At 38.2% G+C, this 13,700-nt stretch overlaps 1 protein-coding gene across 2 annotated transcripts in view; it reads right to left on the reverse strand.

The window, feature by feature from the left end:
- Positions 1-13,700, reverse strand: part of BTBD9 (BTB domain containing 9) — a 379,493-nt gene that overhangs the window by 142,551 nt on the left and 223,242 nt on the right. For both annotated transcript variants that reach the window (XM_040983310.1, XM_040983311.1), the window contains one exon: positions 12,232-12,341. In XM_040983310.1, the coding sequence (XP_040839244.1) occupies positions 12,232-12,341 (110 nt within the window). The remainder of the gene's footprint in view (positions 1-12,231; positions 12,342-13,700) is intronic.

Here is a 13,700-nt window from a genome sequence, read left to right on the forward strand (position 1 = left end):
AGGTTGTGGCACAAGTGGCTGCAAGCAAAAAGTTGTGTACCAACTGCAATAAGTAAAATTGCATTGTAGATCTGTGGGTGACACAGCTTAGAAACCTGTCCCAAGAAGAAGACTCAGCTAACCAGAAGTGCAATGACCAAGAGCAAAAGATGAGACAAAGGCACAACGGATATTACTGAAAACTCCCCTGCAAAGGAGCAAAACCCTATGCCAACCTCAGAGTTCACTGAGGAAGACATCGAGAAAATGGGGGACACAGAATCCATAAGACTCATTTTAAAGATTCTGATCAAAAATGAGAAGCTCATGCAAGAGTTCAAAGAATTTAAAGAAGCAGTAAAGCAAATCAAGGCTGGTATATCAGAAATTAAGAACACAGTAGAGCAAATTACAAGTACAGTGGAGAGTCTCCAAAATAGAATGAAGCAAGCAGAAGAAAGAATCTCAGAATTGGAAGATATTTCTGTCACCAGGGGGAAGCAAACAAAAAGCTGGAAGCAGAGCTGCATCAGGCCAAAAAAAGGATTCAAGAATTGAAAGACACTATGAAGAGGCCAAATATAAGTTATGGGAGTCCCAGAAGGTGCAGAAAGAGAAGCTGAGTTTGCAAATGCATTTAATGAAATAATCAAGGAAAATTTCCCTAATCTGGAGAAAGGACTGGGAAACAAGATCCAGGAGGAGCACAGAACTCCCTACAGACTTGATCAAAAGTGATCTTCACCAAGACAAATGATTATCAAGCTCTCTTCAATTGAACATAAGGAAAATCCTTCAATGTGCATGTGAAAAAAATCAATTGACATATAAAGGAATGCCAATTAAACTCACAGGAGATCTCTCACAGAAAACTCTACAGGCAAGAAGAGAATGGAGTGACATATTCCAGATTCTAAAAGAAAAAAATTGTCAGCCTAGGATAACATATCCAGCAAAGCTTTCTTTCTTCTTTGAAAATGAAATAAAATTCTTCCACAGTAAAGAAAAGTTAAAAGAATTTGCTTCTTCCAAACCTGCCCTACAAAGGATACTTCAAGATGTTCTCTTGACAGAGAAGAACAGCACCAAGCAAAACCAAAGGCAAACGGGAAGAACATCCCAGTAAAATGACAACAGAAGACTAAACCAATGAACAACCCATTCCTAAAATGACAGGACCAAAGTTCCACCCATGTATATTTATTTAACTCTGAATGTAAATGCCTTAAGCTCAAGCAGCAAAGATTAGTAGACTGGATTAAAAAACAAAACCTATCTGGTTATTGTCTGGAGGAAACACACTTCGACAAACAACAGCGGAAACTATATCGCATGGGTTTTTTTATTTTCTGTTGGTTTCATCTTTTCAAAATACTTTCTTCTGATTAAACCATTCAATGACTCGTAGATCATGCAGTGGCATCATTTCTTCAAGAAGGTTCTTGATTTTCATTTCTTCAGCTACACGTTAGTCATTTAATAGCATGTTGTTTAACTTCTTGGTGTAATTAATTTCTTTTTTCTCCCTGATATTGAGCTTGTTTTGTGTTTCTTCATTTAAGGGAATGTAAAGCAGCTGTGTAATAGAGACTGTCATATCTAGTAACATGTCATTTAACTTCATGGCATTGTAAATTTCTATTTTTTTTCCTTTGTTGATTTTGTGTCATGACTTTTCATTTAAGGGAATGTACAGTAGCTGTGTAATGGAGACTGTCATATCTAGTAACATGTCATTTAAATCACTACATTGTAGATTTCGACTTTTCTTTCTATTTTTGATTTTGTATCATGACTTTTCATTTAAGGGGATGTACCATAGCTGTGAAATGGAGACTAACATTCAGATGTGAGGATACAGTGTGGTATGCATTTCTGTTTGCAGACAAAGATGGAGTTACAATGAAACTGTGTGCTATATCTTGACAACAGGATTCTGGGCTCTCTGCCATTGTCCGTACCCGCAATGACGGACATATGACTGAGTAGGAAGAACTACATGTTAGTAATGATGTAAAGGAACTACTTTGGGGGGGGAATTAGGAAGGGTATAAGGGAATATGGAAGTTTATCATGAAATGATAGCAATAATAATAAAATGTAAAAAAATATAGACAACTACATATTCTTACACACTGTTTGAGTTTTGATGAAAAATGATTATTGTATTATGTAAGGTTTTGAAATTTAAAAATTGTGCCTCCAAATCTGCCTACCTAGCATGAAAAATGTATCTTGTTTCAATATGCATTTCTCTAATTTTATTATTATTATTTTCAAAATATTTCTTGGAAATTTAGATATACAGAGAGGAGGAGAGACAGAAAGGAAGATCTTCTGTTTGCTGATTCACTGCCCTAATTATTAGTGATACTAAATTCTGTGAAATTTACTTTTACATCTCATTTTCTTTTTAAATTACTGTTTGCGTACTTTTTCTATTGGAAATTCATATTTGTTTCTTATTTATATTTTTTAATGATAATAGTTCATTTTAATGTATATGGAAATTGTTTTTCCTAATTTGTTAAACACCTCTGATTTCTGCCTTTGATTTTATGCTAAGAAAGTTGTTCCTTATCAGAAATGGAGCAGACAGGATGCAAAGTAGTGCTCCTACAGGATGCTAGTGTCACAAGTGGCAGCCCAAGTCTGCCGGAACACAGACCCCCAGGATGATGGTTTAGCTTTCCCATTAGTTTATTCTCATAACAATTTCATACTACTTTAGAATAAAGTATTAATTTTAATGCTAGATGAAAACAGATTCCTCCATCAGTACGGTTTTTATTTTTACTCCTGCCCTCCGTTTTTAAGGGGTGAAGGGAGAGTTTCCACTTACTGTTTTGGAACAATTTTCAATAATCAACCTTTTTTTTAAAAAAAAAATTCCAATTAGGACACAGAGTAGTCCTGCATCAAATCCATGGTAAATTAAAGTAGGAAGAACCAACATAATTACTATATTAAATCTTCTCATGCAGGACATCATTGCATTAGTCAGTGCTACTTTATAATTTACAGTTTTTACATTAAAACTTGTGGGTTTATTAACATTGCTAGCTAGGTATTTGCTGCTTGTGAGAAGAAAAATGGCTAGAAAAGTAAAGATCTCCCTAGCAGGTTTACCTCAAGGCCACATTATTTATAGATGAGTGTCCGATCTTTGTACTCGACCCTTGTGCTATCTCTAATGACTCGAGGTAGGTCAGAGATGTGTGAGGAAGGATGGACTAAGCATCTTGCTCATAAAGGACAGGTTGTTGGCTCATGAACTGCTACTAGATATTCTGCAGATTTTACTGCTATTATGAATGAAATAGAATTTTTCCTTAATATTCTTTCTAGTTGGTTATTGCAGGCATTTGAGAAAAATACTGATTTTAAAATACATTGTAGGATCTGGTTACCTTTCTCATTAATGTTTTAATAAGTTGTTTTAGCTTAGTGCATTATCCTATCACATCTGACACAATTGTATTTGGTCCCTTTTTATCAATATTTATTCTATCTGTTCTTTGCCCTTGTGATAGCCCTCACTTTGCTCTGCTATCTAACGGCCAAAACAGTGGTCAACAGAATGGCATGAACAAGTACCAGGCGCATGCAACTGGAACCATCAGAAAGAAGGGCCTGCATATGGGACCTATAATTAGTTTAATGCCCTACTAAATCTCCTTTACAATTCTTAATACTCTTACATTTGAAATTATTTGGTTGGGGGGGGCACTTGGCACGGTAGGCTATAGGCTAAAGTCCTCACCTTGAGCACACCAGGATTCCATATGGACACTGGTTCTAATCCAACCCCACTTCCCATCCAGCTCCCCTGCTTGTGGCCTGAGAAGCAGACCCAAAGCCTTGGGACCCTGCAAGGAGGAGGAGAGACCTGGAGGAAGCTCCGGGATCTTGGTTTGGATCGGCTTAGTTCCAATCATTGCAGCTGCTTGGGGAGAGGACCATTGGATGGAAGATCTTCCTCTCTGTCTCTCCTCCTCTCTGTATATCTGACTCTCTAATAAAAATAAATAAATATTTTTTAAATAAAAAATTATTTTTTAAAGTAAGGTCCAAAGAAATTGGAGCAAATTTGTGTGCAGAGAAGACACAATGAATCATACTGAGTACCATTTCAATTTTAAGCTTTACTGGAATGGCGTATGATTAAATCTCAATAATTACAAAACTGTAAAACACTGGAAACACCTATGTGTCTAGCAAAGGAAACAGGTTAAGAAAATTATTGCACCTCCATTCAATGGGGCACTGTAAATAAAAACACAAAAGCTCTATATGTACCACAATGAAAAATCTCCAAAAAACACTGTTAACCAAAAATATGTGAATACACACATATTTTTACAAAAGGGAATAAGAGCATGAATTTATAATATCAACTCAAATTATTAAATTAAAAAAATCACCTACTGTGGGCTGGTGTTTCTGGTATAGCAAGTTAAGCTATGCCTATAACATGGCCTGTAACATCCTATATGGGAACCGGTTCCAGTTCCAACTGCTCCACTTTTTGGTCCAGTTCCCTGATAAAGCACCTGAGAGAGCAGCAAATGACGGTTCAAATACTTAGGTCCCTAACAGCATGTGGGAGACCTGGAAGAAGTTCTTGGCTCCTGGCTCTGGCCTTGACCAGCCCTGGCTACGGCAGCCAGTTAGGGAATCAAGCAGTAAAGCAAACATTTTTCTCCCTCTCTCTTTGTAACTCTTGCTTTTCAAGTAAATCAAATGTATCTTTTAAAAAATTACCTACTGAGTTTAGAGATGAAGAAAAAAAGTACTGGTTTACAGACTAAGCCAGTAAAATTATATTTTATGTTGTTCCTGACCACAAAAATACTCTTCACATCAAAGAAGCATTTTGCCCATTTATAATCTGGTTATTTAAAAACTCCAGTGTGAGGCAAGGACAGTAGAGGTGTACCTTCTGAAGAGATTAAATTACTTCTCATGGATTTCTTGAGTTGGTTCTCTTTTTCCTTTTTTTTTTTTAATTTATCTTTATTGGAAAAGCAAATCTACAGAGAAGAAGAAGAGACAGAAAGATCTTCCATCTTTCAGCTTGCACCCCAAATGAGCCTATCTGAAGGCAGGAACCTCTTCTAGATTTCCCATGTAAGTGCAGAGTCCCAAGGTTTTGGGGCATCCTCCATTGCTTTCCAAGGCCACAAGCAGGGATCCCTTATGGGATCCAAGCCCTGATTAGTCAGATGAGTCACAGCACTGGACCCCTGCATTGATTCTTTTTTTTTATGGGTTGCATTTATTTTTTTTTCTCCCAATTTATTACATTGCATTATGTGAATCCCTGCAATGATTCTTGCAAGAGGCTGTATTTAAAAAAAGCAAGCCTGGCTCCTCTCCCTTGATTCAGCTTCAGCTTCCTGTCTTGTGATGCTAGCATTGTCCTTTTTAAAAGACCAATTTATTTATTTGAAAGAGTTGTAGAGAGAGAGAACTGGGGGAGAAAGAGATATTTCATCCATTGGCTCATTCCCCATGTGGGTCAACAATCAGGGCTGGACTAGACTAAAGCCAGGAGCCAGGAGCTTCTTCCAGGGTTCCAACATGGGCAGCAAGGACCCAAACAATCGGGCCAACTTCCACCGCTTTCCCTGGCCATTAGCAGAAGTTGGACTAGAAGTGGAGCAGCCAAGACACGAACCGGCACCCATATGGGATGCCAGTGTTGCAGGTGGCAACTTCACTTGCTATGCCACAACACTGATCCTGATGTGACCTCTCACTTCTGATACAGAGGTCAAGCTGATGGGGCCACCCAATCTTGGACTTTAAGCAACTAGAACTGTGAGCTAAAGAGATCTCCTTTCTTAGGAAGTAGCTTTGCTTTAGAAGCTTCCTTATAAGAATGAAAAATAATGTAAGTAAATTATATTTTCATAAAATATTCCATAAATACTCCAAAACGCCTCATTCAACAAAAAGTTGTACACAATTGTTTTACCTGGATGGACACATATACAAACACTGTTGTGTTTATAAAGTACTGTTACAAGGAGGGGATATACAAAAAGAGCTTCAAAGAGTTTATGAATTGGGGCCAGTGCTGCGATGTCACATGTGCACCTGCAGAATCAGCAGTCCATGTGGGCATAAGTTTGAGTCTCAGCTCCCTGCTAATATGCCTAAGAAAACAATGGAAGGTGGTCCAAATGCTTGGGTCCCTGCACCCTTGTGAGAGACCAGGAAGAAGCTTCTGGCTCCTGGCTTCCTGGATTGAAGCTTTCTTGTCTTTCCTTCCCTCTGTAACACTTCCAAATAAATAAACCTTTTTTAAAGTTTTTTTTTCTGATAAATGTCATTAAAATGTAAGCTTATTTTGATGCAAAATTTTTTTAAATCTGTGCATTTCCAAAAATATGAATTTTCCATAAGTTTTCTGAAGTCTCCTTTTTAAGTACAATCCAGAAAACTCAATCTTGTAAAATAAGAAGTAAATGCTATGAAGGCCATAAAAACATTTTTCAGGGAATTCTTGCTTTAAGTGCAAAGGATAAGGGAAGGTTACACATGTACATAACTGGATACATACACAAACCAGAATCCTTGAGAACTATCAGAAAGTCATTTTCTAAACATTCCCATACTCTCTTATCCTCTACATAACTGTATCTCTTTCCTGTTTGAGGCACGGGCTTGCCAGGATGGAAGGAAAACACACTACAAACATTACTTCAGCATATTTACCCTACTTGGGCTTTTACACAATTTTAAGATCCTGTGAGAAAATAAAGATATCTTCTGCTACCCTCATCTCCAGTGAGGGGAAGGGGCTCTGGCTGTTAAGATTTGCATGTGTAAATCAATTTGTAAGATTCCCTTTTGAGCTTAACACTCATCCCCAGCTCAAGAACTTGTCCAGTTACTGCCTGACACTGCTTCGCCTGGTCAGGCTTCCAATCCCATTCAGCATTCCTATAGTAACTGCTGAACCCTCCAATACAAGTCTTGTCTGACTGTTGCCACCTTCTATTTAAGTCTTCCTCCCGTTAGCTCATATGAGCCTCTAAGACATTAACTACACCTGTGTATTTTCTCTCCCCAGTGCCCAAAATTTACATGGCAGCATCTTAATACATGTCCGTTGAATGCAAAATAATTTACAGTGTCTAAGGAAATCAAGTTTCACTGAGCATTAGAATCAACCCTCAGATCTCGTCAAAGAACTAATCTGGGGAAAAAGCAGCAGTCTTCTAGTCTAGAATGGTCCAGGCTTACCAGTGCCACATGAGGAAACTGCAGGAAGTCCTTATAGCTCCTCTGGCAAGCCAAGAAGGGTGCTTCGTGGCCACTTTCTAACAATTTCATATGCTAATGAACTCTCCACTCCCCGGATTCTCTGTTTCTGTCTCAGGGGTCACTTGTTCTTCTAAACACAGTTGAAAAGCAGAAAAGTTTTATTTTATCCTGAATCCATCAGATGCCCAAGCCCTTCACATACCAGATTTCCAACTCTGTAGTCTTCTAGAGATTTTACAGCATCCTAAACATGCCAGGACAATTTCAAAGTACCTTTAGACAGTAGCAACCACAGACTACCCTATTTCTATTTCTGTTTTTGGTTCTCCCAAGGGAAATAAGTGGCACCTGTATTTGTTACAATGTAAGCCAGCACTTCTGTAATGCTCTGTCATATTTACTAAATTAATATTTTTTGAGAGGTAAAGAAACAGAAAGCGGGAGTTCCCCTCTGCTGTTTTAAGTTTCCAAATTCCCACAACACCATGGCCAGAGCCAGGCCAGACTGAAAAATCCACTCACATCTCTAGGTGGACAACAGAGACCTACCCATGTGAGCCATTATCCACTGTCTCCCAGGGTGCTCATCAGTAGGAAGATGGAATGAGGAGCGGAGCGAGCACTCATGAAGTCACTCCAATGTGGTCATTTTAACCTTCAGGCTAAATGCTTAATTCTTCAAGACTCAGCTCAAATTAACATGAAGTTTCATCTAAATAGACATCCAACTCATCTCCATGCCCTGTTTGTACCCTTTTCAACCTCACTGCACATATTTACATGCCTTGCCAATACGTTTGAATCAAGTGGTAGGCTTCCCTTGGGTAGGAATTCCTTTCTCATTATTTGCCTTTACGCCAGTCATTTGCTTTTAGCTCCATTCCCTCTTTGCTCCACACTGTATCTCTGGCTAGCCTTTTGTGAACAGGTCGCAGGCTCCCTTTACCTGGCTGATTTCTGGTTCTGCCAATAGAGGAAATGGGAAGGAGGCTGAAAGATGGGAGTGAGGAGGAAAATATGCCCTTTTCTGAAGGCTTTTGGTGGTAATGAAGGGGGCATGAGATCCCATGTTCCTGTTCAGGCAGCAACCCTAAAACGAGTGCTGAGACAGTTTCAGCAACACAGACTTCCTGTGCTTATGCTGCTTTTTAGGTCACCTTATATGAATTACTAGCACAACATGGGACAGCCTGATGCTGCTAACAGGCTCTTCTTCCATTCTTTAAAATGGTTAAAGAATCCTGAATTTTGAGCCTGGAACTCCATGCTCTAGTTACAGTCACTTAGGCAGACAGGTAGAGCCAAGGCTAAGGTTAGAGAGGGACTTAGAAGAGCTCATTCTTTGGAAGAACCAGGATAGCTTAGGAAGGAAAATAGCCTCCTGTACTGTTCAATGCCACACTCTAATATCAGCATAAAGCGTTTACTGCTCCCTCAAGTCTCACTAAAGCATATTCTCTATTCATCTAGAAGACTCATGAGAAGAGAAAATCTATTTAAAAGAGGGGGAAAATACAAATGGCCCTTAAACATAGAAAAGATGCTCAATTTCTTGCATAACAGAAATGCAGTTAAAACTGCACTAAGATATCATTTCTCACCTATCAAACTGGCGGAAGCCCTGTAGTTTGACAATATGCTCTATTGGCAAAACTAAGTTTGTTTTTTATCACACAACACCAGTGAAAAATTTTAAATGGTCTAATCTCTTTGAAGGTGAATTTGACAATATGTAGCAAAATTATATGATCAAGGAATCTTCCTACCAAAGAATCTACCCCAAAGATAAGCTGGCAAAAATAGGAAAAGACAAGGAAATAGCACTTTCCATAGCAGCAGAAAACTGAAAATAGCCCAAATGGTTCGTTAATAGAAAACCAGAGTAAACTATCGTATTAACCATATAATGATTACCATTTAGTTAGAAAAAGGAATGAAAAATATCTTTGCATATAAGTAGCTCCAGGGTAAATGTTCCATACCCCCCCAAAAAAAGGTGAAAAAAAAAACTGTGTACAGTAGACAGCATGCTACCAAATACTACATTGAGGGAGGACATAAAACATAAACGCATGTCTAAATACACATATATACAGATTCCTCCCATGTTAAAAATGGAAAATAACTCAAGAAAACTAAAAGAGGAAAAGAGATTACTTACAGTAGAAATGACAGAGAAAGAAGCTTGATTTCTCTGACTATAACTACTTTGCAGAATAGGTTTTGGAATCATGTTAAGTATTTCACACAACTGTAAAAGAAAGTTTTTGAAAATTATTTACTTATTTGCAAGGCTGAGAGGGAGAAAGAGAGAGAGAGAGAGAGAGAGAGAGAGAGAGAGAGAGGGAGAGAGAGAGAGAATATGAGAGTGAGAGAGAGTGCTCTGCCAGCCACTAGTATAACTCTCAAATGTCCAAACTGGACAAGGCTGGTCCAGGTACGAGTCAGGAATAAAGAACTCAGCCCTGGTCTCCTACATGGCGGGGTCCATTTCCTGAGCCGTCATCTGCTGCCTTCCACGTTCTGCAGCAGTAGAAGGCTAGAACCAGGAGCCAAAGCTGGTTACTAAAGCCAGGTCATCTGATACAGGTGTCTTACTGTTGGGCTAAACATCCATCCCCGAAACAAAGAATTTTAAACCCAATCAGTAAATACTGAAAGTGGAATATGGCAGATAACCACACCGAATGCTGGAATGGTAGCATAACCACACACAGCGCTTTTTTCAAGTGACTTTTTGCACATCCTCTATTGGATATACCTTCAGGGCCAAAAACCAAGAATTTTAAACTATTTTCAGAAATCATAAAGTTCATGATATTATTAATACTTTTATACTAATACTCTGGCTCATTTATAGTTCTATACACTGAGGTTTCTCAACAGCATTTTCCACTAAACAAACAGGGTTTCTTGAAGAACTAGCTGATTCCAAATCAAGGGCAGGGAATGTACAAGAGAAACCTGGTAAATTTTGTCATCTCAGAAAACAAAGAACTCATGTTAAAATGAAGCAAGAAATACTTTGAGGAGAATAGGTACAGAAATATTTAAGTATCAGTTAAAACCTACCGGTGAATAAAATATGTCAAATACTCGAATCATTCAGCATTAAATGACATGTACCTTTTCCCTCCTAAAACCCTACACAAATAAACTTCACTGATGATCTTTGCAGGATGCTGAGAAAGTATTTCTTCATTTTGAAAACTGGTAAAGAATATAATATTTGCCCTTCTTTGCCTGGGAAAACTGTAACTTGCAATTATCAATTGAGTGTTAATAGAAATTTCTTCTTTCTACCTACTAAATGAAGAAAAGTTTAAATTACAATGTTACTATTTTGCAATCCAAATAGGAAACAGTCATTAATGGGTAGGAATATCTTGACAGACACACAGAATGCAATCTACAGAGCATTATTACCAAAAATAATTGTTAAATCTGATTAAACTTCTAACTACCAAGTTACAAGAAAGGCAAGAAGAAAAGGCCGAAATCATCATGGAATTCAATAGCCAAAATTTAAGGTGTTAGGAACTCTATAGAATGGACAAAAAAACCTTACTTCTTCAACAAATTAAGTGCAACCAGTGGCAGGGGGCTGAAATGAGTGGCCAACTCTGACATATCTTGTGACTGTAAAGCTCTTGATTCAACCACATACACTGTGAGGTATAAGGTCTACAGAAGAATGCAGGCAGCAGGTAAAAGAATACCATTTTCCTAGCCCTGTATTGCCACACATTTATTAACAGATGATGAAACAGGCAATATTTCAATTTTTTAAAATTTTCAGATCACTTGAAAGTCACAAAAATTAATCACATTTATATTTAATAGTAAAAAAAATTCTTGACAAGGCTGAAAAATAAAATTATTTTAACTGAACTCTTCCAAATCTCTATACAATGGAAACATTTCTACTTTTGCTTCTTTATTATTATTGTTGTTGCTCTCCAAAATTCTCATAACTAAAGGATTTTTTTATAGCAAGTGTTAAATTGGGACTGTGACCATGGCAGTCAACATTTCCAAGTTATACTCAGAGTTCCCATTCAGGCCTTTACCACAGGATATGAATCAACATGAACAGGACCTTAGCGGGACAGGCAGAATAAAGCCCTTTGTATAGACAGAGTTCTGTTGCAGGTATAACAAGGTAAGGGCACTTCATGTCCCCACCACACTTGAACATAGGGAGTCACTTTTCAAAGGAAGCTATCTAACCAGATACTTATAGGAGTTGAGAAAAAAAAATGAGTGCATGGGAAAGAGTGAGTATAGAGGAAGAAAGCTACCCATGATATTTTCAATGTCAAGTGCTAGGAGGGACTATACACAGCATCCAGATAGAACTCATAGCAAAGCAACAGCAGCAAATAGTCACACAAACACCAAACCAAATCAGATCAGGTGCTATCTCTCACCCAGTAACTAGTCTTTAGCAATGACAACCAGTCAATTCAGTCTTACTTAAATTATGGCAAGGCACTTCCTTGAGGAGAAGCTAACTAAGCAGACCAAATCTGGACTGACATGTCCATGAAAAGATGACACTCCACAGCTAAGAAATTAAAGGCCAAAATATCTGCCAAGCTTTGGAAAGGGTGAGCATCTGATCAATAATACACAGACATCCTACCCAATCTTATCTACCATTAAATATAGAAAAGTCTTTGGCATAAAAGGCATCGCCTGACTATCATAAGCATGCCCTACACAGCAAATCTCACTGAAACGCCAACATACTTTCAGTCCTCAACTGTTAGTGCATTAATTATATCGTTAAGTTTATTGGTATTATTTTTTGACTGATTCTAAAAATGTTATCCAACCCCTATGTCAATCAGTCATAAAACACTCAGACAATCAAGGCTCCTTAGTGAGAGCTTGTTAGCATCACTTAATGAAGTAACAGAACATTGATAACAAAACATCTAAGTATATGCACAAAAAAGTAATTATAATACTCACCTATCAACCCCTTCTCGAGAGTGAAGGTTTTGTTTGTAAACATGCATTCAAAAGCCACAATGTGAAAAATCTTGTTCACTGTATTGTGAGTTCCAACTATTCGAATATATCTGAGGATAAAAAGGAAACAAAGTCTGTTGGAAACAAGCTTTTACCACAATGAATCCAAGGATGACAGGAAAAGGTACAAAGTTTAAACATATAGTATGCTAGTATGTCAAGATATTGACTCATGAAGACTTTGAACTTGACTTCCGACCTTCTGAGGGTTCCTTGTGTTTAGCTCCACTTATTCCACATAACACAAAATTAAAGAGATATCATAACTTGGATCTGATTTATCTAGAAATCTCCCCCGTTGCTACTGAGTTCAATCTTTGAATGTCAGCATAATTACATGAGTATCTTCAGGAGACATAACAAACAACTGCTTTCACCTTATGGTTAGCTATGTGCCTGTGCTCATGTGCACAAAGCCAGCTAAAATAAAATGCTTTCCAACTCAATGAAAAATTTCATCCATTGGAAACAAATGCAGGAAATCAATATGCCTTTCCAGTTTAAAAGGAAAAATCCTCATAAACTGCTGAAAATACACTCACATTTTCTTATTTTAATAGGGCAGTTAACCCTATATACTTACGGCAGCCCCCCACATGGCTGCTGGGAAGCCTTCTGACCAGAGGAAGTACTCGGCAGCCTCCCTCCCGGCCCTGCGCATCTGGCATCTGTACACAGTGCAGAGTTTCACCGGCAGGTCTTGAGCATCTTGGCCTGGTCACCCTCCCTATCTCCCTGGAGGCTGCATCTCCACCAAACAAGCATTAACCTTAGAGTGACTTGCTCCTTTCGCTCTCCAAAGGGACCTGACAGTTCACAGGTTAATGAACAGACAAAATCACTCTTCTGTGTGGCACACAATTCCTTGGGGGAATGTGTTTCACACTGTCTTACTGGAATTTAAAGGGAGAACCAGGAAAAATAACTGTATTAACTGATAACACTTTTTCAAATTGTGAACTATGCACTCTGAAGCATGGGGCATATTATACGAACAGATTCCAATTAGAATAGGACACACTGGGCCAGGTTTTAGTAATATCCTCCCCCTTTGCTATGTGAAACAACCTCCAATTTCAATGATATAATTTTACTTCTGAGTTAATCGCTGCTCGCTAATTTGGTAATTTCTCTCCATTCCTCATCACTCCATGTTAACTGTATAACATAAATGCCGATTTTAAAAATTCACATTAAGTAGACTATATTTGTGGGTTTTATATTGTACGCTATTTCCTCACTTGTTTCCTCAAGCCTGAATCTCAAGTCGCTCCCTGTGCTCCGCATTTAGCTATCTGCTCCTTGACATGAGCCGATTACTCATCTTCACAACCAACATCAATGCCATCTCCTGGTGTTATTGGTCAGGACAAATGCCACACTTACCCGAGCCCTCTGGTTAAGGAGGA

This window comes from Ochotona curzoniae, unplaced genomic scaffold, assembly GCF_017591425.1.
Source record: "Ochotona curzoniae isolate NIBS_2020 unplaced genomic scaffold, NIBS_Ocur_1.0 contig_3819, whole genome shotgun sequence".
NCBI lineage: Eukaryota > Metazoa > Chordata > Mammalia > Lagomorpha > Ochotonidae > Ochotona > Ochotona curzoniae.